Genomic DNA, 22,488 nt, shown 5'->3' on the forward strand with positions numbered 1-22,488 from the left:
GTGGCAGGGGACGAGGCATTTAGGGTGCCTTCCATATTCCAGAGGGAGACCAATATAGAAGCCGAGACAGAGAGTGATCTGTCTCCAGCGAGGCTTTGCGGGGCGAGGCGGGGGACGTACATCCGCTAAGCCTGGAGCGATGCAGGCGCGCGGGTGACGGTGGCCCACGCAGCGCAGCCCTCGGCGCGCGGGGACGCCGAGAGCTGCGACGCGCGGTACGGCCGCAAGAGGGCGCGAGCTCCACTATGGCGGCGCGCCGGCCGGCAAGGAAAAGAGGTGGTCCGCCTGGGAGATGGAGAAATTGGGACGGAGGAGCAGCGGCGAGAGGGGGCCCAGCCTCCTTCCTCAGCCGCGGGCTTCGGCACCCTGCCCCGACAAGCGCTCCACGCCGCCCGCGCTCTCAGGGTGGCCCCGCGGCGTCCGGAAGGTGACCGGGGCGCTCGGCTGCGCGCCTACGTCGTCGCCCGGCTTCCAGCCCGTGACCCCCCGGAAAGAGACAGCCAGGTCCTTCGGGGCGCCGCGCTCCGAATGGCACGAGGGGCCGCCGAGAACGCGGGAGAGCGGGGACGCCCGGGCGCCGCAAGCCCCGCCCCGCGGCCGGCGCCCTGACAACGCGAGCGGCCCGGGCGGCGCCGCGGCTCCCCGCCCCTCGGCCGGCACCAGGCGGGGCTGGGACCAGAGCGCCGCCGCTGCCGCTGCCGCCGCCGCACGAGCCGAGCTGCTCTGCAGAGCCGGACCGGGACCGGGACCCGGAGCGGGGCCCGGGCCGGGGGCGGGGGGGGCCGCGGCCCTCGCTCCACCTTCTCCCATCATGAGCCAAGGAAGTCCCGGGGCCTGGGCCCCCCTCGATCCCACCTCCGGGCCCTCAGCGCCCCCAAACCCGTTCGTGCATGAGTTACACCTCTCCGGCCTCCAGAGGGTTAAGGTGAGGTGTGGGCAGGGGGCGTGCGGGGGCACTGGCTGGGATGGGGTAGACCCGGTGTTGAGGAGCCGAGGCTGAGATGGGTACGGGGATGGGAGAGGCAGCTGAGAAGCTTTGGGAGAGGGAGTCCGGGGGTGCGCACGTGGGGGCGGCCGGAGGTGGGCGAGGAGCCCTGGGGAGGAGTCGCGCTTAGGCGATAGACAGGCTCAGAAGTGTGGAAGAAACGAGTGGGTGAAGAGGAAGGATTGAAGGGGACCCACGGGTAGGAGAGATGGAGGACACTGGGGAATGCGGATTACATCCCTCGGAGGTTGACGGGCTAGGATGGAGCTGGAGGCTACGGAAAGCTCGGGGTGGGGGCAGGGGCGTGCTCTGCGATTCTCCGGGCTTCGACTTAAACGGTTTGGACCCGGAGACTGCGTCCTTGTGCCCTTCCAGCACCTCCTCGTTCCGCTACCACCACCCCACACACACACCCTCACTGCAGCACCTACTGGTGGGGGCAGGGAGGCTGGGAGGGGGGTTGGCTACAGGAAGTAGAGGGACGCACCACCCTAGGGTAGGCAGGAGGTGATGTGGGAAGGAAGTGTCCAAGGTTTCTGTTGTGATCACCTCCCCTGAGGCCGGCCCCCGGGGGGCTAGGTTTATTTACCTGCTCCGTCCTAAGGAGAAGCCTCTGGAGTCACCCTGGCTCTTGGCAACCCTCACCTTGCGGAATAGGGCTGAGTGGTACTAAGGATTGCTGTTCTGCAGTACTAGGGATTGATTGACCTGAGGCTTGAAAAGTGGATCTCTATGTTTCCAACCATCTTCTCCTTGGGCCCAAAGTGTGGAAAGAGCCCCCGCACCGGGTTTGTTTGGCATAGGAGCTATTTATGGAATGGGATGTTGGGAACGAGGACCTGTCTCTAACCTACATCAAACACAGTGCTGGACACCTTCACTGCATTCTCTCATTAAATCCTCTTAACAGCCATTCCAAGCACTAGATGCATTTTATGACATTAACTTTTGTAGGTGGGGTGGGAGTCAACTGAGAGCAAGACTGTATGGCACCTAGTGGTATTCATCTTTTCCTCCTGACCTCACTCGTGTCTTCATCCCACTTGGATCCCTGTGCCTCTGCTCTGTTTTTGTTTGTTTTCGAGACAGAGTTTCTCTGTGTAGCTTTGCGCCTTTCCTGGGACTTATTTGGTAGCCCAGGCTGGCCTTGAACTCACAGAGATCCACCTGGCTCTGCCTCCCGAGTGCTAGGATTAGAGGCGTGCCCCACCACCGCCCCGCCAGCCTCTACTGTTACCTGCAAGGTGATAACTCTTTGCCCCTGGGTCAGTCCTTGTAGGAGATGGCTGCTGTGGAATGAGCCTTTCCCGGCCCTAAGGGATGTTTTCTCCTGCCCTTCTGCAGTGCTGCCTCCTGGGGGTGCTGCTGGCCCCAATCCGAGTGCTTCTAGCCTTTATCGTCCTCTTCCTCCTCTGGCCCTTTGCATGGCTCCAAGTAGCAGGTCTCACTGAAGAGCAGCTTCAGGAACCCATTACTGGGTGGAGGAAGTAAGTGAGACCCAACTCCTAAGACCCTACCTCTCACGTTACCCCAGGGGGACCCTGAATCTGTTACTTGGGCTGTCAACCAACCCCAGATCTTGTCCTCAGAACCTCACTTCTCTGAGTGTCATGTCCCAAATACTTCCACTCTATGGCCAACGTGTTTTAAGGGGGGAGGGTGCTTCCTACTGTCCCAGGTGCCTGGATGGAGGACAGAGTTGACTAAGGACCAGAACGCCCTCCACTGACGCCCAGCCTTACCCTGACAGGACTGTATGCCACAACGGCGTTCTTGGTCTGAGCCGCCTGCTCTTTTTCCTGCTTGGCTTCCTCCGGATCCGTGTTCGGGGACAGAGGGCCTCTCGCCTGGAAGCCCCTGTCTTGGTTGCTGCTCCCCACTCAACTTTCTTTGACCCGATTGTTCTGCTACCCTGTGACCTGCCCAAGGTTGTGTCTCGAGCTGAGAATCTTTCTGTGCCTGTCATTGGAGGTGAGAGAATTCAAGAGGTGTAGGGGAGGAAGGGGAGGATGACAACTCTGGACCCTAAAAGTCAGAAATGGGAACATTAGAGAGGGAAGTTAGGAGGGGTATTGACTATTGGCAGATGAAATGCAGATCAACACCGTTTATCAACTGATCTCAGACTTCAAGGCTGGGGCCAGAGACAAGGTACTAGAAAGACAGCCTACAATAAATAGATTGTAGCAATAAATGGATTGTTGAAATACCGTATACTGTTGAGGAAATAGAGGCTGCCAGATGTCAGTGCCTCGGGGTCAGAACCAAGTTGACTCCTCCTTGTAACCTTCCCAACCCAGCCCTTCTTCGATTCAATCAAGCCATCCTGGTGTCCCGTCACGACCCAGCCTCTCGCCGCAGAGTGGTTGAGGAGGTGCGGAGGCGGGCTACCTCAGGAGGCAAGTGGCCTCAGGTGGGTAAGGGTATCGGGACCCTCTCTTTGTCTTATGTGCTGAGGGATTGCTCTTTGCTTCCCACCTCACTCTGCGCTTTGGGGTTTTCGTCTTGTTTTTCCACGCAGGTACTATTTTTTCCTGAAGGCACCTGTTCTAACAAGAAGGCTTTGCTGAAGTTCAAACCAGGTGAGTAAAATGATGGTGGGCGATAAGGTGGTGCAGGAAAAGGAGCTCCAGCTTTGGGGGAGGAGGATCTAAGGGGTAGAGGGGAAGGTAAGGGGTGAAGGCGTCAGGAAGCCTCTTACCTAATGCTGACAAGGTGAGTCAGAGAGAAAAATGTCAGTAAAGCAAAGACACACGTCGTTTGTCCCAGACTCTTACACCATGTAGCTACCTACATCCATGTATTAACTTCTGCCTTGTGGGGTGGGGTGGAAATGGGACTCAGGAGCCTTCATCGCTGGGGTGCCTGTGCAGCCTGTCCTCATCCGGTACCCCAACAGTCTGGTGAGTCTCAGTGGAAGAAGGGTGGGAGCAGGGAGCATGAATCCTTCCTAAAGAGAAACCAGTGAAAACTGTTGGTGGCATGTTACAGTATGCATCTGGGGGCAAAGCGTGAGGGGGGGGGGGATCCTCTGCTAAAGGAGGTTTCCAGAAAGAAAAGTAACCTGCCCCTCCCTCTGCTTTTCCCACAGGACACCACCAGCTGGGCCTGGAGGGGCCCTGGCGTGTGAGTTCTAGTGTTGTGGGGGTAACGGTGTGGGGTCCTGTCCATCAAAGCATCCCTGGTCCAATCTCTAGAAGAGATGGATGGCCCCACCTTGTAGGACTGAGAGAGCTCTAGAGGAGATTGCCCTCTGACCCCCCTTTATAACTTGGCAGTGCTTCCAGCCAACCCCCCCCCCCACTCCTGCTGTGATGACAGTTCCTTATTTACTGTCCTGCGTTTGTTTCTTGTTTGTGGGGTTTGGGGGGGGTCCCTCACTCAGTGGTCTTTTCTGGAGAACCTACATCACTAGACATGCCTCTTCCCTTCTCCTTGGTACCCAGACTCCCCCTTGTGTTCCTGCAGCTTCTCTCTCTCTCCCCATCACCCTTCTGGCCCTTCTCACAGTCTCCTAGTTAGGGTCCCATTTCTCATGTCACTGAGAGAATGAATATCCCACTGCCTTGCCCATCACAGTTGAAGAGTGGTCACACCCATCTCTCTTCCCTTAGACTCAAAGTTCTCTGGCTCACAGCCTCTCAGCCCTGCAGCATCGTGGACGTAGAGGTATAACCAACCCTGCCCCCTGCCCCCTGAGTGAGGAGCAGGGAATAGAATAGTAGTGCCCGTCCGTGCCTTGTTTCCAGGTCCTGATGAGAGCTGTGTCTGTGTTTCAGTTCCTGCCAGTCTATCAGCCCAGCCCTGAGGAGAGTAAGGACCCCACCCTTTATGCCAACAATGTGCAGAGAGTCATGGCACAGTGAGTATTACAAGTATTTCCTGGTATTCCACAAAGTATTTCCTGGAGCAGTTACGCAGAGCGGAAGAACCACAGAAGGGGCAGGAGGTTTTGAGGCCAAGATGAGGGGTAGTAGGGAAGGGCTGTCCATACGACAGCTGAGGCGACCATTCTCATCAGACAGGGTGTAAGAAACCTCAGCAATTCTTGCGCTGCCTTCCCCCTTGATCTCCATCCCTCTTTGTCCTGCAGGGCCCTGGGCATCCCAGCCACCGAATGTGAGTTTGTAGGGAGCTTACCTGTGATTGTGGTGGGCCAGCTGAAGGTAGCATTGGAGCCACGGCTCTGGGAACTGGGAAAGGTGCTACAGAAGGCTGGGTAAGTTCCCTTGAAGATGAGGGTATGAGCAGTGTGCCCCAGATAGAGAAAGTTCCAAAGGGAGAATGAAGAAGTGCTGTGTTGGATTGGATCCTTAGTACAGAGGGTGGGAGGACAGCCGCTGAGCCCATGCTGGGAGCCTAGTGCTGGGGGCAAGGTGGTGCATGGCGGACCCAGAAAGAAACCGAGTCAGCTCGCTGCCGTCCCTTCCATCGTAGGCTGTCCCCTGGCTGTGTGGACACAGGGGCAGAGCCAGGCCGGAGTCGAATGATCAGCCAAGAGGCATTTGCCCAGCAGCTACAGCTCTCAGATCCTCAGACAGTGGCTGGTGCCTTCAGCTACTTCCAGGAGGTAATGGAGCTAGAACCCAGGGCAAAATGGAGGACTTGCCCTCCAAGCCAACAAGCTCAGGATTTAGAGATGAAGTTCTAGTGAGCATGTTGGTTCTGGCAATCTGTGTTTCCAGAAATACAACCAAGTATCCTGTCAGATTGTAATTCTATTTTGCAAGTCTGTTCTGCATAGTCTAATAACCCTGTAAATGGCTGGCTACAAGATGTACCAGGACATACTTTTTTTTTTCCAGAGTATCCAGTACGTTGAGGGAACAGTGTAGTCCTAGAAGGACGAACAAAAGACAGAGACTCCATCAGGGAAGTCTAGAACCTGGAGCCTCTTTAGAGATTGGCAAAGATGGGGAATTGGGAGCATGCAGGACATGGGTGGCTTGTGAAGAGGTAGGCAGAAGGTGAAGAAACTAATTAGGTTAGACAGTTGAGAATTTGAGACCCACAATTGCTACAATACAGAGGCAGGTTCTTTTCCAATATCCTGTACCCTTCCTGGAGGATTCCTGAACTAATTCAAGAATTTTGGTAGACTGTATTTCCCGAAATATAATCAAGTATCCTGTCAGATTACAGTTATAGTGTTTGTATTTTCTTTTTAAGTGCTCAGAATAGACTCGGGTTTTTCTGCTAGGCAGGTGGCCTTATACTTTAGCTATACCCCTAGCCTCTGGAAGGGCATAGACACAGACTATGAGTCTCAACATCCTCAACACTCAGGAGACAGAGGCAGAAGGATCATACATAAGGCCAGTCTACATGATATATAGTTAGATATTGTCTCAATTATAAAAGTAAAAATAATTAAAAATTTTAAGTGTAAGCATGTGTGGATTTTTTAGATTGGAGAAGACTATCCCCATTTCAGCTAACATGTCCCCCATAGACCTGGCATAGCATCTATCCTGTTTGGATTTTTTGTTTAAAAAAAAAAAAAAATTAGGCCAGGGGCCCCCTTTCAATTTGTTGGACCAGTTCTCCCACATAGGCTGAGTCAGAGGAAAACCAGTTTGTCTGGCTTGGAAACCGGGATTGCTCTCCTGTGGTCTATCAGAATAGGTGGTAACTTCAGAATTCCTGGGGTATTCCCTGCCATTCCTAGATCTCTGTGGGAGGGCTTTGTTACTAGATGACTTTGTCACCAGGCGGCTTTGGTATAGCTTATTTCGGTAAGGGATCCCGAGGAAGCTTACACTTCCAGAGTCCTGAGGAGTGTGGCCACAACCCTCATTTCTAAGCCTGGTGAAGAGAAACCAAAGGCCAGAGGGTAGGAGGAGCCTACCTCTGTGGTCTCCATGTTGCTCTGCTTTGTCGCCCTCCAGGATGCCAAGGGTTTGGTGGATTTCCGAAATGTGGCCCTTGCACTAGCAGCCCTGGATGGGGGCAGGAGCTTGGAGGAGCTGATTCGCCTGGCCTTTGAGGTATCTTTGAGGGACTGTGGGACAACTGCTGATAGCGTTTACCCCAGAGTTCATCCCATGGGGGTGGTATATTACGCTGTCCTCAGCTCTTGGATAATGCATAGTCATTGCCCACTACCTAAAACTGCCTATCTGCAGTATCTCCTACTGAGGCCTAGCTGGGTAGAAGGCAGAAGCTAGACATTTTACAGTTAACCAGAAGGAAAGGGCACTAGAGGTCCACGAGGGCTTAAATGCAGAACTCTTGGAAGAAGAGGAGCTCATCAGGCAGGCTCTGCAGGCAGTGTGAGGCAATGTCTGGAGGAGAGAACTTAACAGGCATCTCTTTCTGCTCCAAGCTCTTTGCTGAAGAGCAGGCAGAAGGACCTGGTCGCCTGCTGTACAAAGATGGCTTCAGCACCATCCTGCACCTGCTGCTGGGTTCGCCCCGCCCTGCTGCCACAACTTTGCATGCCGAGCTCTGCCAGCCTGGATGCAGCCAAGGCCTCTCCCTCCGTGAGTCACTGCCTTCCTTCTCTACCCTGCACAGGCACTGGGGTACCATCGGAACCGCTGAGAGGCGGCCGGGCGGGTGGGCAGGAGGCGAGTGAGGAAAAGGAATGCAAAGCTCTATGTGAGAAGGCAAACAGATTAGAGGGGCTGGGGGTACCAGCGCTAAGCAGAGAGAAGGGAGAGGCGTCCTCTTCACACGCTTATGTAGTGGATAGCCATCCCAGCATTGGCCTGGAAGTTCCAACCCCCATTGAGACTTCGGTAATGGTCACGCCCACAAGGCAGGGTGAAGGAAGCCGGGATGGCTATCCACTACACGCTTAGGTGATTTTATTTTTCCATTTCCCACTCTTCCTGTCCAGGTCAGTTCCAGAACTTCTCCCTCCACGACCCTCTGTATGGAAAGCTTTTCAGTACCTACCTACGCCCCCCACACAAGCCTCGAAGAACCTCTCAGATACCAAATGCCTCACCCCCAAGCAGCCCCACTGCCCTGGCCAACGGGACTGTGCAAGCCCCCAAGCAGAAGGATGACTGAGCACCTCAGCCTCCCACTCCTTCCTCAGCTCGAATCCAATCCCCCCCCTCTCAGGACAGCGCCAGAGGCCTACCCCATGCCTCAGCCCCATCTCTGCTCCTGTTTGATTTTTTGGTTATCATTGTTTTTTAAGTTTATTTTGATTTTTTGTTTGGTGGGGTTTTTTTGTAAAAGACTATTTTATATATAAATATAAATATATATCTATTAAAAAAAAATGAAGCTCGGTCCCACGGGTGGAATCATTAGTTGTGAAGGAAAGAGATGAATGGTTGGTTGCCAGATTTCCATTGGGATTTCTAAACTCTAAAAATTGATCTTGGCCATACCCGAATTCTCCCTCACAAATGGACTGGGGTACTTCCTTCATGGAAATCTTAGAGTAAGTTTTTATCTTCCCCCCTCTTAGCACCTACTAAATGTGCACATTTTAACAGACTTTGTGAACATCTTTTTCATCCCATTCCCTCATGCTCTGTCCTCATTAAGGAGATGAAAATATAGCTTACTTCCATTCCATATTTAACAGCCCCACTGAGAGTTTACTCTATCTCCCATACTTGGAGAGTCAGTAAAGTAGTCTTCTCCAGGTCCCACCAACCACATGGTGCTTCTCCAGTAGCATGAGCTAAGGATGTATAAATTCTTCGTGTTTGGCCCCTTAAAGGGAAAAGGGTCTCCACACCCCACACCCAAGGTGCTGCATCTTGACACAAATATGTAAAATGAATTAAATTAGGAAATCAGATCTGAGATCTGACAGACACATAAAGCATCTTTCCCCACGTATGTATTTAAAGGAAGCCAACAATAACAGGTTATCTAGACAAGACCTACCAGTGCCAGGCTCTGGCTTGGGAAGATACCTAGTCAAGAAGGTGATTATCTTAGAGACACTGCAGGGAATCCACAGACTCCGCCTTTAGTGTAAGACTTTGTTCTATGTAGCAGCCAAGATGTTCACACAGAAGAGCACACAGAGCAATTTCCAACCAAAAACAAATCTTTATTTTTCCATATAACTTCCCGAAGTTGGTTCCCCTTCCCTTTACTTTCCACTGAAGGGGGGCCCTGCAACCTAGCCAGTCTGGTCTTCTGCCCCAGGCTCTCCAGCTTCTTACACAAGAACAAAAACAACATTGGGCTGGGCACTGCTTCTCCACTAGGGAGCAGCAGCTGTAAAATATACTCCGGGGGCCCCACCTTTGGGTGCTGCTAGGTGGAGTGAGATGGCCCTTAACTTCCTACTGGCTACGACGTCGTTTCTTCCTTTTGCTCGTGACAAAAGTGTCACGCCGCCTTTTACGAGGCTGTGGGAGCTGCACTATTCCCAGAGCAAGGGGTTTCTGCCCAGAACTACCAGGCTGAGCTCCTGGCTGGGGTCTCTCCACAGCAGTAGCTGGAATCCCAACTAGGGCTTGCTTCCCAGATGTGTGGGGAGGGGATGAAGGTTGGCCAAGGTCATCTACTTCAGCGGAGGGGTGGGATGTTTTCTGGTTTCCCTGACCTCCAGAGACATGACAAGTACTGAGGGAAAGCCCTCCTGAAGAAAGGCTAAGTTTTGAAGCCAAAAGGTTGGCAAAGTTAGAGAGTTCATCATCTTCTTCCTCCTCTTTCTCACTTCCTTTGGCCCTATCTGCTGAGTTGTGTGTTTCTCTAATAGATACTTCTCTCAAAACTAAAGCATCCCTAGTTCTCCTTCTAGGGGAAGTACTTCCCAGACCCTGGCAAGATGTTGATTTGGTGGTCTCGAGGATATAAGATTCTTGATTGCCTTGTAAAGGAACAGGGTCAGTAGGTTTGGAGATAACAGTATCTTCCCTGCCCTCTCTTTGAAGGTTATAAGAATTAAAATTTGATGAGCAGGAATCCTTGCTGACTCCTGGTTGGGGGGCACTGTCATTTCTAACATCTAGTATGTCAACATGGTCTATGTTTTCCAACAGAGGAAAAAGATTACCTCTGCCCTCTGCCTCTCGGCTAGCCTGGGGGAAAGAGGAGGTATCCTGGGTCCCAAGAATAAGGAGATTGCCTTGGCATGTGGAAGACCCCAATGTGGAGGTGTCAAGTGTTTCCAACAGAGGGGAGTGACCTTTAGCCCACAGGTCACTGGGATCCTGTACTGTCTCTGGGCTCAGCTCTCGATTTTCTTTAGACCTCAAAGCTGGGCCACTGGCCATCAGAGATCCTGGCAAGCTACAGGAGTTTCTCTTTTCTAGGACAGCTGGCGAACCTGTGCCACCACAGGGAGGAACCACAATGTTCCCTACTTCCTCCAGCACTGTGGTCTTCCTAGGACTTGGAGAAACACTGTTTCTGGAATTCAGTGCCTGGTTCTCCCTTATACATGCCTCATCTTGGGTGCTGTCTATGACCCTCTCGATTTGTAAGGGTAACTCTAAGCGTACAGCATCCATGTCACTGCTCAGCCACAATTCAGGGCTGAGAGAAACCCTGTCCAGGTTGCCAGGGGCTCCAGGGGAATGGTTCTGATCATAACTCTGAACCATGGCAGGACCTCTGTCATCTCCCCACATGGCTCTTGAAGAGCCTTCCTGAGATACTGCTGAAGGTTCTCCCCCTTGAGTTAGCACCCCGGCTCCCTGAATCTGTTGTCCTGTCTGCAGCCCCAAGGCCTGCTTTTCTAACCCAAGTCCTTGCAGAGGAACTGGCTCTGTAAGTCCAACATCCAAATTGGAGACTCTCATGGGCTGGAGACCTTCTTGCCAGCAAAAAGGTAAAGATTCCAAATCTGCCACTGGGTAGTGCCCAAAGGGCCCAGTACCTCCCAGGTGGCCATCATGATGTACAGACAGCTGTTTGGTAACCTTCCCAGACCCTTTTCTCTCCACGCCCAAGGGCACTTGCATTCCCTGTGAAGCTGTGAGTTCTAACTGCAGGTCCCAGCTACTAGAGGATGGCAGAGTGTTTCCATCCTTGTGAATCCCCCTTGAACCACCTAGGGCTTGTTCCTGCCCGCCATACATTTCTCTTGCCTGCTTGCCTGGAGAAGCAGATTTTCCAATATGAACAGTGCCCGTAGCCCCCTGAAGCCCAGGTGAGGGCCTCGGCCTCCGACCCCCATCTTCATCTTCATCAGAAACTGAAAGACTTGAGTCTGACTGAGCTCCGCTGCAACTTGGAGGTGCCTGTGCATCTTCCTCCTCCAAGGCCAAGAGTCGTTTCTGGACCAGCTGTAAGGGAGTGGACAAATGCCAGTTCTGTACATGGTTAGGAGCAGAGCTGGCTGAGTGGGTGAAAGGAGATGGTAGGCAGACGATGTGGAGAAGGAAAGCAAATGCTTAAGTGATGGTATCAAAGATAGGAACTGCAGCTTTTTCTCCTTTGGGGCTTTTTCCTCTGCTATGAGCCTTTCCTCTTCCATACACTTCATCACACAATCCCCAGCCTACCTTGTTCTAGACCCAGAGCCCAACCCTAAATCCTCTGTAACAGAATCAGGATATCTAAGGGTTATACATAATCAGGCAGCCTCCTTTCCCTAGTGTTCTGTGCCTCCCAAGTTTACCTGGGCAAGAGGAAGTCCTTCTTCTTGCTCTAGTTCCTCAATTAAAGCCAAAGGATCCCCCTGCTCCTCCTGGGACAGCAGATTTGCCAGAAATTGAGGGTGAATGACCGCCTCCACCTGGGGAACAGAAAGAAGAGTGGTGTGAATCTTGTTAGGAAGTGACCTGGAAGCCCAGGTGCTCCAGAGACAAAGCAATGAGGCCCGTGCCCCCACTTGGAGTTTGTTATAGACCATGACTACCACCAGCTACCTATGTGTGCATACATGTATACCCATTTCCAAATTGTAGAATGGAGCCTCCTGCCATATGCAGAATCCCAGATGGCTGGTGCTCCATAGCGTCCAACCCCCAAATATCTATTAGAAATTAGCCATGTAGCTGGGCATGTGTGGTAGCACACACTTTTAATGCCAGCATTAAAGGCAGGAGGAAGGACTTTTGTGACTTCGGGTCCAGCCTGGTCTTCTACAGAGCCAGTTCCAGAGTTCCAGGACAGCCAGGGCTATACACAGAGAAACTGTCTCAGAAGGAGGAGGAGGAAGAGGAGAGTGTAGGGGGAGGAATTAGCCATGTAGACTTAGTTCACCTTGGAGACAAAGACCTCCTGGGAGCACAGTTCTTCAATGTAGCTCAGCAGACTTGTATCTGGATACATCCCTGCATCCTCCAGCTGCTCCTCTTCCTCCTCTGCCTTCCCGGTGTCCAAGTGGCTCCCCAGAAGCCCTTCCATGATGTCTATATATTCTTGCACAGCTTCTTGTGGGATCTCCTTGGGTGCCTCAGGAACCGGAGGCCGTTGGGGTTTGCGCTGCCGCCGGCGGGGTGCCCGTGTCTTAGAGGCCGCCTTCTTGGGAATGTACACTGAGGGAAGAGTTGGAGAGTGTGAAAGAAGCTATGGGATCTACTTCCCAGCAATGCTTGTAAGGGAAGAAATCTAGGTACAAAACATGTTTCCAGAACAGAATCAAGAAAATGTAAAAGCTGGAAGGTATGAGAGAGAACACACTGTTGTTAGAAATCTTTCCATACACCCTTGACATTCCAAGAAACTGCCTGATCCGACCCCCATTTCTTAGTCCGATGAAGTATAGGGCTCATGCACAATCTAAATGAGAGAGTAGTAGCTTGGCCAAGATCAATAGCTAATTCAGGACAAAGAGAACTAAGACCCCAGCTTCCTACTGGGCATTGTGTTTGGCTCATAAAATGTCACTTCCAGGACAATAGCAAGAGCACTGTCATCTGGTTTGTGGGTGGCCTTACCTGGCTGCTGGCAAGCCTCAGGGACCAGGGACCCTGGATCAAGTTTCAAAGGGGTCACAGGGGGCAGACCCGGGGAGCCATTCATCAGCTGTGCGCTCTGGATCTGCATCTCCTCCTCTGCCTCAAACTCCATGAACCTACAGAGGGTAAAGAGGGCATGGGCTGTGCTGAGAAGGAGACCTAGCTCATCCACAACCCAGACACCAGGCAGCATCCACAATCACCCTCATTTTGACTAAACACGGTTGAAGTTGGGTCAGCGGCTCACAGGTAGCTGACTAAGGAAACTGGCGGTATCGAGCTTGGATAATTCTCTAGGGCAAAGTGGTATCCTCTGTGTCATATCTATCTCATCCAGTACCCTGGATTCAGCACTACTTAATATAAGCTCAGTGAATTCAGTCCAGCCTGTGCAACTGTCTAGAGGTACACTCTAAAGGGTTGCTCTTTATGGCCTCATCGGCCCCTTTCTACAGCTGAATTCCAGAAGCAGAGCCCACCAGAGTGCAAAGACTGGAACAGGCCCTGAGGGGTAAACCTAGAAAGCCAAAGGTTCCCATTCAGAAAAAAGGTAAAAGGTACACTTGGAAGAAACGATTGCTTCCCCCACTGTTAAGACAGAAGTCTGTCTCACTATGATTGCCCAGGCTGGCCTTGAACTCCTGGCCTCACACAATCCTCTCACCTCTGACTGGGGTCATGTGTGCTGACTCACACATCACAGCCAGCCGAAGTTATTTTTCAGCCAAGACTATTTTGTAGAAATGGGGGATAAAGAGTCAGGAGACCTGATTCTGGCCAACCTCTTACAGAATGAGTCCCTCCTTGGGATGAGGGAGACAGAGTTTTCTGTGTGTGTGGGGGGTGGTGGTGGTGGTGGTGGTTGTTTGTTTGTTTGTTTGTTTTGTTTTGTTTTGTTTGTTTGTTTGTTTTTTGAGACAGGGTTTCTCTGTGTAGCTTTGGAGCCTGTCCTGGATCTTACTCTGTAAACCAGGCTGGCCTCGAACTCACAGAGATCCGCCTGGCTCTGCCTCCCAAGTGCTGGGATTAAAGGCATGCACCACCAGCCTGGCTTCTGTGCTATTTTCTAAAAACAAACAAAAAACCAAAGGAAAAGTGATTCTGAAGTTCTGCATTAATAGCTACGTGCCATCTGATGAGGTTCCTTCAGCATGGGAATTTGGGGGGCACTGGACCTAATCCTTTCCTAACACCTTCAGTATGAAAACCCCATATTGATCCAAGACCCAGAGGCAGGGGAGCTTTCAAGAGCAGACAGGATAGAATAACCCCAGAGCCCAGGTGGAAGAAACAGCAAGGATCCAGGAGACCCTCGTCTAATCTACAGCCCTCCTCCTGTGACACTCTTTTATTTGTTCATTTTTAAAATTTATTCCGTGTGTGTGTGTGTGTGTGTGTGTGTGTGTGTGTGTGTGTGGTGTGTGTGGTGTGTGTGTGGTGTGTGTGGTGTGTGTGTGTGTGTGGTGTGGTGTGTGTGTGGTGTGGGTGTGTGTGTAGTGTGGGTGTGTGTGTGTGGTTGTGTGGGTGTGTGTGTGTGGTTGTGTGTGGTGTGTGTGTGGGGGGTGTGGGTGTGTGTGTGTGGTTGTGTGTGTGTGTGTGTGTGTGTGTGTAGCATGCATGTGTGAACCTCACTCTGGAGAATCACCTTTCTCCTTCCTCCATGTGGGTCCTGAGGATCCAACTCAGGTTGTCAGGCTTGGTGGTGGGCCCCTTTACCTGCTAGGCCACCTTGCTGACCCCCCTGACAACCCAGCCCTGATACACACACAGACACACACCTGCCTGTCTCTGCTGCCACTACCACTCCACCACTCCCCCGCCGGGCAGGGTGAATGAGGGTTCATCAAACTCACTTCTCTGCCATCTCATAAAAGATCATCCGGTCAAAGTTGCTGGTGCGCTCCCACTCTTGCAGGGCCCTCGGAAGTCCCTCCTCCAGGGTCATAGTAGGCTTCAGTCGGGCCAGGGAACGAAGCACTGGGCTAAAACCCCCATTAGGTCAGACACATTGTAAGAGTATGCCCTGCACCTGTTCTGCCGCCTGCCTCAGTACATACCCCCTTCCTTCGCCAACTCTAGCATGCCCCTTAGGTCCTGCCATGTTCCCTTTGAATGAGCTGTCCAGATTCCACAACCTCCCCTCCAGCTGCCTGCCATTCTTGCTGTCCTTTCCCACCGAGATGTGCAAATCACACAAAATCAAATGATTCTCCTCCCGACCTTCTGAAATCAACGTCCACCTTTAACTCTCACGGTGCTAGCCCTAACAAAGAGGGAAGCACTGGGGGTTTGTAAATGAACACTATTAACTGGAGAGTGGATTTAACCCTGTCCAGAGCCTCTTGAATTGTCAAAGACTTATTTCACTAGCCTAACATGAGCCTTTAATTAAAGCATGTGTCATAGTTTTGGGGTTTGGGTTTGATGATTGAGGTTTTTGTTTTTTGTTTTTTTTTTCCTTTGTCTCCAGAATGTCCTCGTAGATCTTTAGACAGAATATTGGAGCATTACTTCTGGGACACTCCCGAGGAAATCAAGAGCGCAGACTGAGGTCAGGACTTCATTTTAGCTTTCTGGCTTCTCTTCAAATCCTTAAACACTACTGAGTATCAGAACCACCGGAAAAGCTTGCTGTAACGGTGGCCTGTATGGGGGCCGGGCTAGGACTGGGCACCTAATCAACTTCCCAGGTGGCAGCTCTTTAGGGGCTGGAGCATATCTAACACAAGATCCTACCCACCACAATGAAACATGGGGAGCAGGAGCTGGCCAGAAACCAAAGGGGACAGGTCCTAAACAAACCTCAAGAGCCCATGCTGGTTCTAGATTTAGATATTGTCTACCAGGTCCCAATAGAGAACTCAGAGCTAGCTCAAGAAACCAAGAACTCGAAGTGGTGTGTATTGAGGACTTTGGGAGTGGTCTTTGGATCACTTGCTCCAAAGTCTGGAGGAAGGAGTTCTTCCATTGGAAGGGAGTTTGCATTTTGTTTTGTTTTGTTTCCAATGTCTGGCAAAATAGAGTGTTTACTCAATGGTCCACAGCTGAGAGATGATACCCAGTCTGCTTGGGAAGTAGAGAAAATCTCCCAGATGACTAATGGCTGATGTATAAACAAAAAAGACAGCCTGTAACTCCAGGCTTCTGGGCTAAATATACATACACTCAAAAGGAGGGATATTTTTGTCTTTTGTGGGCTCCCTTCCTCATTAAGATTGCCCTTTTATAGTAATAATAAAAGCGTTACCATTTCAATGGTTTTTTGTTTGTTTGTTTGTTTGTTTTGTTTGTTTGTTTGTTTGTTTTTTTATGCCAGGCACTTTGCCAAGCACCTTTAATCTCATCAGCCCTTGGAGAGAGGGACAATTGCCCCTTTTCTGATGAGGAACCTGAGGGCAAAGGTGTTGAATGTCCTGCTCGGGATCACAGAACCAGTGTGTGTGGAGCCAGCAGTACTCCATCCCTCCCTCCATCATCTTGACTCCTGAGTAAGAGAGGGTTCACACACCCTAAGGACTTTTGGCCTGGCCTGGTGCCATCTTCCCCATTTCACAGGAATGAGTCAGTTGCTCAGCTCATCAGTGTCAGAGGGCAGGGGGAGCCCTGACATTGGGTGTCAGGGACCTACATGACAATCTCTGCATTCTGCTTTATGACAGGAAGTCTCTCTGTCTTCTCATCTGTAAATGAAGACTACCGTAAAATGCTTGCCTGACTCCACAGAGTTGTAGGTAGTCTTTGAAAGGTACCTGAACGTTTCTTACAAGCCAGAAAGAATGTAGCAACTGTTTTTAATTCTCTTAACTGTGTCTTCTCACTCTCATAGCTGCCTTCAAGAATTCTGGAGTAACGGAAACCCCTATGTCTATCCCACAGTCTCCTCTAAAAGCCCTAGGAACATCAATCTTGGATACCCACCCCCACTTACATAAGAAAGCAGGAAAGAGCTTCTGCATCAGGACTCTGGGATAGGTGAGTCCGGGCCAACACTTTGTAGCGTTGCCAGCGACGATAGTTCTCATAAACACCCTTGGAAGCATAGGCAAGGTCACCTTGAGAGGGCTTCCGGGCAGCCACCGGACCTCCTTCCATGGCTGTGGCTTGTGTTCCTGGCCAAGACTTTTCCAGGGGCACAATGGGAGCCAGTTGGGCAGCGGGTGGTGGCGGTAGAGCCTGCAGAGGAAGCCCGGCAAGGCCCTCCTGGCTCACTCCAACAGCCACAGCAGGCAGAATGGTCTTCACGTTAGAGGCTGTCACATACCGAGGAGGAGGCCCCTCCTGGCCCCCACAGGGAGCACCTGCGGTAATCCAGTTTAGGGCTGTCTGGGTAACTATACAGTTCTGAGTTTGAGAGGGCTCAGCTGGCTCCACTTCTGTCTTGACTTTGACAATGACCTGGCCAGTTCCAGCCACGCTGGGGCCAGAGCCTCCTTCTCCTGTCACCAACAGTGGGCTGGGAAAAGCAGAAAGGAGCAGAGGATTGCCTGCGGAGAATGCAGGAGGTATGGGAGGCTGTGGTGACGGCTCCCAGAGAGGTTGGTCTGGCGGAACAGGAGTAGATGGGACAAAGGGTAGCGCAGTGAAAGGGGGCAGGCCAGCACCAGGTTTCCTGGCCATAGCAGGTCCTGGCACTGGAGAGGCTGTTGAGACAGAGCAGGGAAGGGAGTAGGAAGCATACCAGAAGTTAGGCCGCATGGCTGCCTTTTAGTCCCTGTGGGGTCAGAGCGACGAAGGAGGGCGACATGGGTGGGTGTATTTGTAAATGTCTCCCAAGGAGTCCTTTACCCCTGAGTTACTGGGATAGAGACACATAGACCTGCATCTTCCAAGCGCAAGCTCAAGCGGTCACTGCCTCTAAGAGTTTTTCTCAAAACGCTCCTGCAGACCTCCCCTGGCAGCTTCAAAGTCACATCAAGAAGTGAAACAGGACTGACTCCTGTTCTGCAGGAAAATGTCTGCAAGCAGGTTGAGTGCAGGGAAAGTTCCAGACTCCTGAAAAGCATTCATGGGGTCCTTGAGAAGGAGGCTGTTTCATCAACACTGGTCCACCCTACCCTCTCCTCCTTTTTCTGTTCCTCTTGCTCCTAACAATCTCCACATCTCAAACAACAGAAGACGCAGTTTATGAAGGCACAATGACTCCAGGACTCATGAAGCTCATTTCTCCAAAAATAGTGCCACCAACATACGTGGACATGTACTAGCCCTATCTACTCCCACAAGACAGAAACCACCTGCTCCCAGCTGCTCTGTGGCTCCTGTCAACATCCAGAAAGCACAGTCCCTGCAACAGGGTATGATAGCCTCGATTCTTGCTTCCCAGAAACGTCCTTATGCAACAGCCAGGAATAGCTGGAAAGGATGAGATAAAGACCAGGAAATGGTGAGGGGAGAACATGGAGGGAGGGGGATTTCCAGTGCCTTCAGGACCTACTGGGCAAGTTGAAATTTGGTAGTACGGAGTATCTGCGGTCCTGCTTCTTAATGTTAGAAGTTTAGGGCTCATGAAAAATAAAGCATTGAGCTGGAGCTAAGGAAGACGGAAATCCAGAACACAGTTCCTGCTGGGGACAAGCTATGTGGAGACTGGTCAGGCAGAGCAGGGATGAACACACAAATATGTACTGCCCTAAGCATGGCCTTCATCCACATGACATCCACAGGGATATCCACGTGACTTTTAATGATAAAAACAGAACCCAACCGGCCTAGTTTCATGCTATTCTTCTCCCTCTTTGAAAAAAGATTATCTCACCGACTGACACAACAGCACTACTCAGATTCCTGACCACAAAGGAGACAAGAAATAGGAACAAACTAATGTTCACACTCATCTGAACCACACAACAGAGGGCTAGGTTATAACCACCAAGTTCTGCACACAGTGAAATGTTGCTAAGGTCTTAGCTCCACAATAAGTAAGAAAACTGAGCATCTCACTGTGGCTAGGATGACCTATCACCTCCATCCTGAAAGACAAGAAAGACTGTCCCTAACCAAAAAAAAAAAAAAAAAAAGGAAAAAAATACTTAAAAATATGTACAGGTTTGTAAATACAGCCACTCTGGAGGAAGAGGCAGGAAGGTCACAAGTTCAAGGGCAGCCTGAGCAACTTCGTGAGTCCTCAGCTCAAATTAAAAAGTGAGGTGAAGGCTCCAGATTTGGCTCATAGAATGCTTGTCCAGCATTTGCAAGGCCTTGGATTCAGTTTTAATAAGCAAAAATTTTACACATAGAGAGAGAGAAATGCATGAACGCACACATGTGCACAGAAATTGTCTCTGGGGCAGGAAACCTCCCCAGAACGCTAATTAGATGGAACCTTGATCTTAGACTTCCCAACTTCCATATATTTGCATAAAAAATTACTATGAAAGGGGGAAAAAGCAAGCAAGCAAGCATGCTGCCTGAACTGAAAAGAAACCACCTCTGGCTAGTAGGAGCCGTCAGGTCCGGGGCACAAGCAGTTTTATAAAATCTCTAGCTCTTAAGTGACTAACTCTACTGAAGAGTGTTAGCTTTCCAAATAAGGCTGTCCCCGGGCTGCCCCCCTCCCCCAGCCCCTGGGGCCCAATCCCACATCTCCATCCTTCAGCCTACTTTCTCTCAAACGATCAAATGAGGCTCAGCCCTGCCTTCTCATGGCAAAGTCCTAGAGCAGGCACTAGCTGCAAGAAGACAGACCTTGAGTCTTCCCTGATCCCTGACTACGCTGCTCATACTGTACATAAACCTCCGCTTCCACCCCAAGCATGTTAGAGTGGTTCCTCTTCCTGGGAATCAAATTGGCAATTGCTATCCATTCCCTACATGCAGTGTGTTACGTCTGAGGTACTTTGGTTCATTTCCAAGGAGGCCCTCCCCAATTCCTAAAGGAAAAAATCTACTTCCCCAGGCTCCCTAATGCCTATGTGGGATCAACTGTCTCTCACCTCTTTAGGGTAACCTAAATAATTTGTTCCTAGGTAAAGTGACAAACCTGACACCCCAGGTATGTGAAGAGGCGGCAGATAACCTACAGTCTCCACCACCCTGTCTTACTTCTGTCTGACGCCATCATCTAACGTTTAGGTACACCAACAGCTGCTGTCTGAAGCCTCCTGAATCAAACAGTTGGGGCCATGAACCAGGCAGTAACCTAGCTCTAACAGATGATATCCGAGGAAGGTAGGGTAAAGACTGGGTCAAAACAGAATTAGAATCTTGGATCCAGGCATTCTGTAGTGGGGGAGGGGAGAAGGTATTGTGTGGTGAGAATGGGGAGGTCTTACACAATGGGTTCTGGTAAGTGAGCAGAAACTAGAAAATCCCCCTACATTAACTTGATAGTACGATTGTTGGGTGTCTTTTTTTTTTTTTTTTTTTTTTTTTTTTTAAGGACACTTTGCACATTGTTTTCTTAGATTCCCAACATTCTACTGTAGTTTTTGCTTTTCGTTCCTTATTCTTCAACAATATATCTAATCCTGTTCCCTTTGGTTCCTCCAGTTCTGTAACTGGCTTACTATTCATAACAGATTCTCGGTAGACCTTTGGCTTGTTACAGTGATGACTCTATTTTCTGAGCCAAATTCGGAGCACTCAGTTTGTATAGTTGAGGATCAAGAAGACTAAATGTTTGAAACCGAAGTGTCTCAGATGACCCAGGGTGTTCGACTGCTGTGGGGTGAACACCGACTTCTGGAAAAGCTGCCACAACACTCGTAATTCTAGCACTCGGGAGGTTAGAGTTTGAGAAAAGCTTGGACTACAGGTGGGACTAACGATCTGAAGAAAGAATTCCTGGGGCTGGAGAGATGGCTCAGAGGTTAAGAGCACCGACTGTTCTTTCAGAGGTCCTGAGTTCAATTCCCAGCAACCACATGGTGGCTCACAACCATCTGTAATGGGATCTGGCACCCTCTTCTGTATACATAATAAATAAATAAGTAAATCTTTAAAATAAAAAAAAGAATTCCCAAACAGTTGAGTCCCAACAGCTCTGCAATTTATGGAAGCCATGGCCTTTTCCATTTGCTGAAAAACCCCTCTCTCTCTCTCTCTATCGATCTATATCTATCTATATATTTATAATTTTTTCTATCTATCTATTTATTTATTTATTTATTTATTTTTCCGAAACAGGATAGCTATGTAGCCCTAGCTGGCTAAGAACTCAACAGAGCTCTCCCTGCCTCTACCTCCTAAGTACTTGGATTAAAGACCTCTACCTTTTTTGAAAAGATACAATCTCTAATAGTTTTTAAAGGGTTTATAGAGTTTTATTTTATGTGTATCATTATTTGTCTGGATGAGTGACTGCTGGATGCATGCCTGGTGCCCCCAGAAGCCAGAAGAGGGAGTCAGAGCCTCTGGAACTGGAGAGTTGCAGCCAGTTGTGAGTTATCATGTGGGTGCTGAGCATCAAGCATTCTTAACCACTGAGCCATCTCTCAAGTCCCTTTTTCATTTTTTGAGACAGAGTCTGGCTATGTAGCCTAGGCTCAACCCCAAGACCTTCTTGCCTTAGCCTCTTGAGTGCATAAATAAGAATCCTGAGCCACAATCCCTGCCTTAAAATTACCATAAAATTTTTTCATTAAATTACTTTTTAAAGTTATTAAATTCATTATATTAAATTCATATATTAGCATGGCTGAAAAGTCAGACTAAGAAAAGTTTGGAGGGAGACAGAAAGGAGGATAAGAAAGGGGTATGGGAAGGTGCAAACGACTAAAATCCAGTGTGTGTGTGTGTGTGTGTGTGTGTGTGTGTGTATGTGCTAAACTGTTAATAACAACAAAACCACACAAAACAAAAAATCCAGGCTATGCAAAATAAAATACACAGCAGCCAAGTACTCTTCCCATTCATTTCCCCGTAACCAAGTCCTCCATGCCCGATGCCAATTTTAGCTGTTTCTAGCACATTCCCGCCCCTGGCAAAATCTTGTGCGCGCATACCCGTACAGACAGACAGACACACAGACACAGACACAGACACACACACACACCGTTTAGTTTTTTTGTTTCTCGGTTTAAAGCAGGGTCTCACAGCTCGAAACTCTCACAGCTCGGATACTGCCCAGGCCGGCCTTGAACCCGGTGGTTGCTGGATTTCCTTCCGCCTCAGCCTCCAGACTTCTGGGGTTACAAGCACGTGTTAAACTCCCGGGCTTTTTGAATGTATCTTATGCAACCGCAAGCGAACCAACTACATCCGTTACTTAAAAAAACAAACAAACAAAACAAAACAACAACAAAAAAAAACCCCTTTAAGGTTTTTCTGCCTATAAATTTAATGTTACAATATTTTGCCACTATAAATAGTGCTGCAATGATCATTTTGCAGTATTCTGATTTTAATTTTTTTTTTTAAACTTGACTCTTATAAGACTTTTCATTCTTTTAAAAAATGAGACTACTCTAAGAAGGGTACCTTATTTTGCTATTATTCGCTACTCACCATATAAGAAAGAGCTGAATTTGTGGTCAAGTCTTGAGTTTGAATCTTGGTTCGACCTCTAAAACAAAATTCACCAGTTTCATAAGAAACGCTTTACGTTCTTTTCGCTTTGCATAATATCGAATACCCATCATGCACTCTTTACCGCCAATACTTTGAAATGGGGCAGGAAACTGGATGTAAAAGTGGGGGTCAGAAAAATATCTTACTTCTTCCCTAGGATTATAG

At 50.0% G+C, this 22,488-nt stretch overlaps 2 protein-coding genes and 1 long non-coding RNA gene across 3 annotated transcripts; 2 read left to right on the forward strand and 1 right to left on the reverse strand.

The window, feature by feature from the left end:
• The first annotated feature begins 216 nt into the window (after window positions 1-216).
• Lpcat4 (lysophosphatidylcholine acyltransferase 4) lies at window positions 217-8,227 on the forward strand. Its single transcript, XM_036185689.1, has 14 exons — window positions 217-925; window positions 2,330-2,472; window positions 2,736-2,956; window positions 3,286-3,398; window positions 3,507-3,567; window positions 3,830-3,888; window positions 4,077-4,111; window positions 4,600-4,654; window positions 4,765-4,847; window positions 5,079-5,204; window positions 5,423-5,555; window positions 6,874-6,972; window positions 7,311-7,467; window positions 7,827-8,227. The coding sequence occupies exons 1-14, from the start codon at window positions 293-295 to the stop codon at window positions 8,000-8,002; spliced, it is 2,094 nt and encodes a 697-aa protein (XP_036041582.1). The 5' UTR covers window positions 217-292; the 3' UTR covers window positions 8,003-8,227.
• A 1,019-nt stretch (window positions 8,228-9,246) lies between these two features.
• Window positions 9,247-19,873, reverse strand: Nutm1 (NUT midline carcinoma family member 1). The gene is made up of 7 exons (XM_036185603.1): window positions 19,858-19,873; window positions 16,745-17,456; window positions 14,670-14,798; window positions 12,796-12,932; window positions 12,119-12,393; window positions 11,532-11,648; window positions 9,247-11,196 (listed from the first exon to the last, which is right to left on the reverse strand). The coding sequence occupies exons 1-7, from the start codon at window positions 19,871-19,873 to the stop codon at window positions 9,247-9,249; spliced, it is 3,336 nt and encodes a 1,111-aa protein (XP_036041496.1).
• Window positions 16,281-16,779, forward strand: LOC118582604. The gene is made up of 3 exons (XR_004944780.1): window positions 16,281-16,304; window positions 16,476-16,543; window positions 16,643-16,779. It is a non-coding gene; the product is annotated as an uncharacterized LOC118582604 (long non-coding RNA).
• Window positions 19,874-22,488: the final 2,615 nt, after the last annotated feature.

This window comes from Onychomys torridus, chromosome 4, assembly GCF_903995425.1.
Source record: "Onychomys torridus chromosome 4, mOncTor1.1, whole genome shotgun sequence".
Classification (NCBI taxonomy): Eukaryota; Metazoa; Chordata; class Mammalia; order Rodentia; family Cricetidae; genus Onychomys; species Onychomys torridus.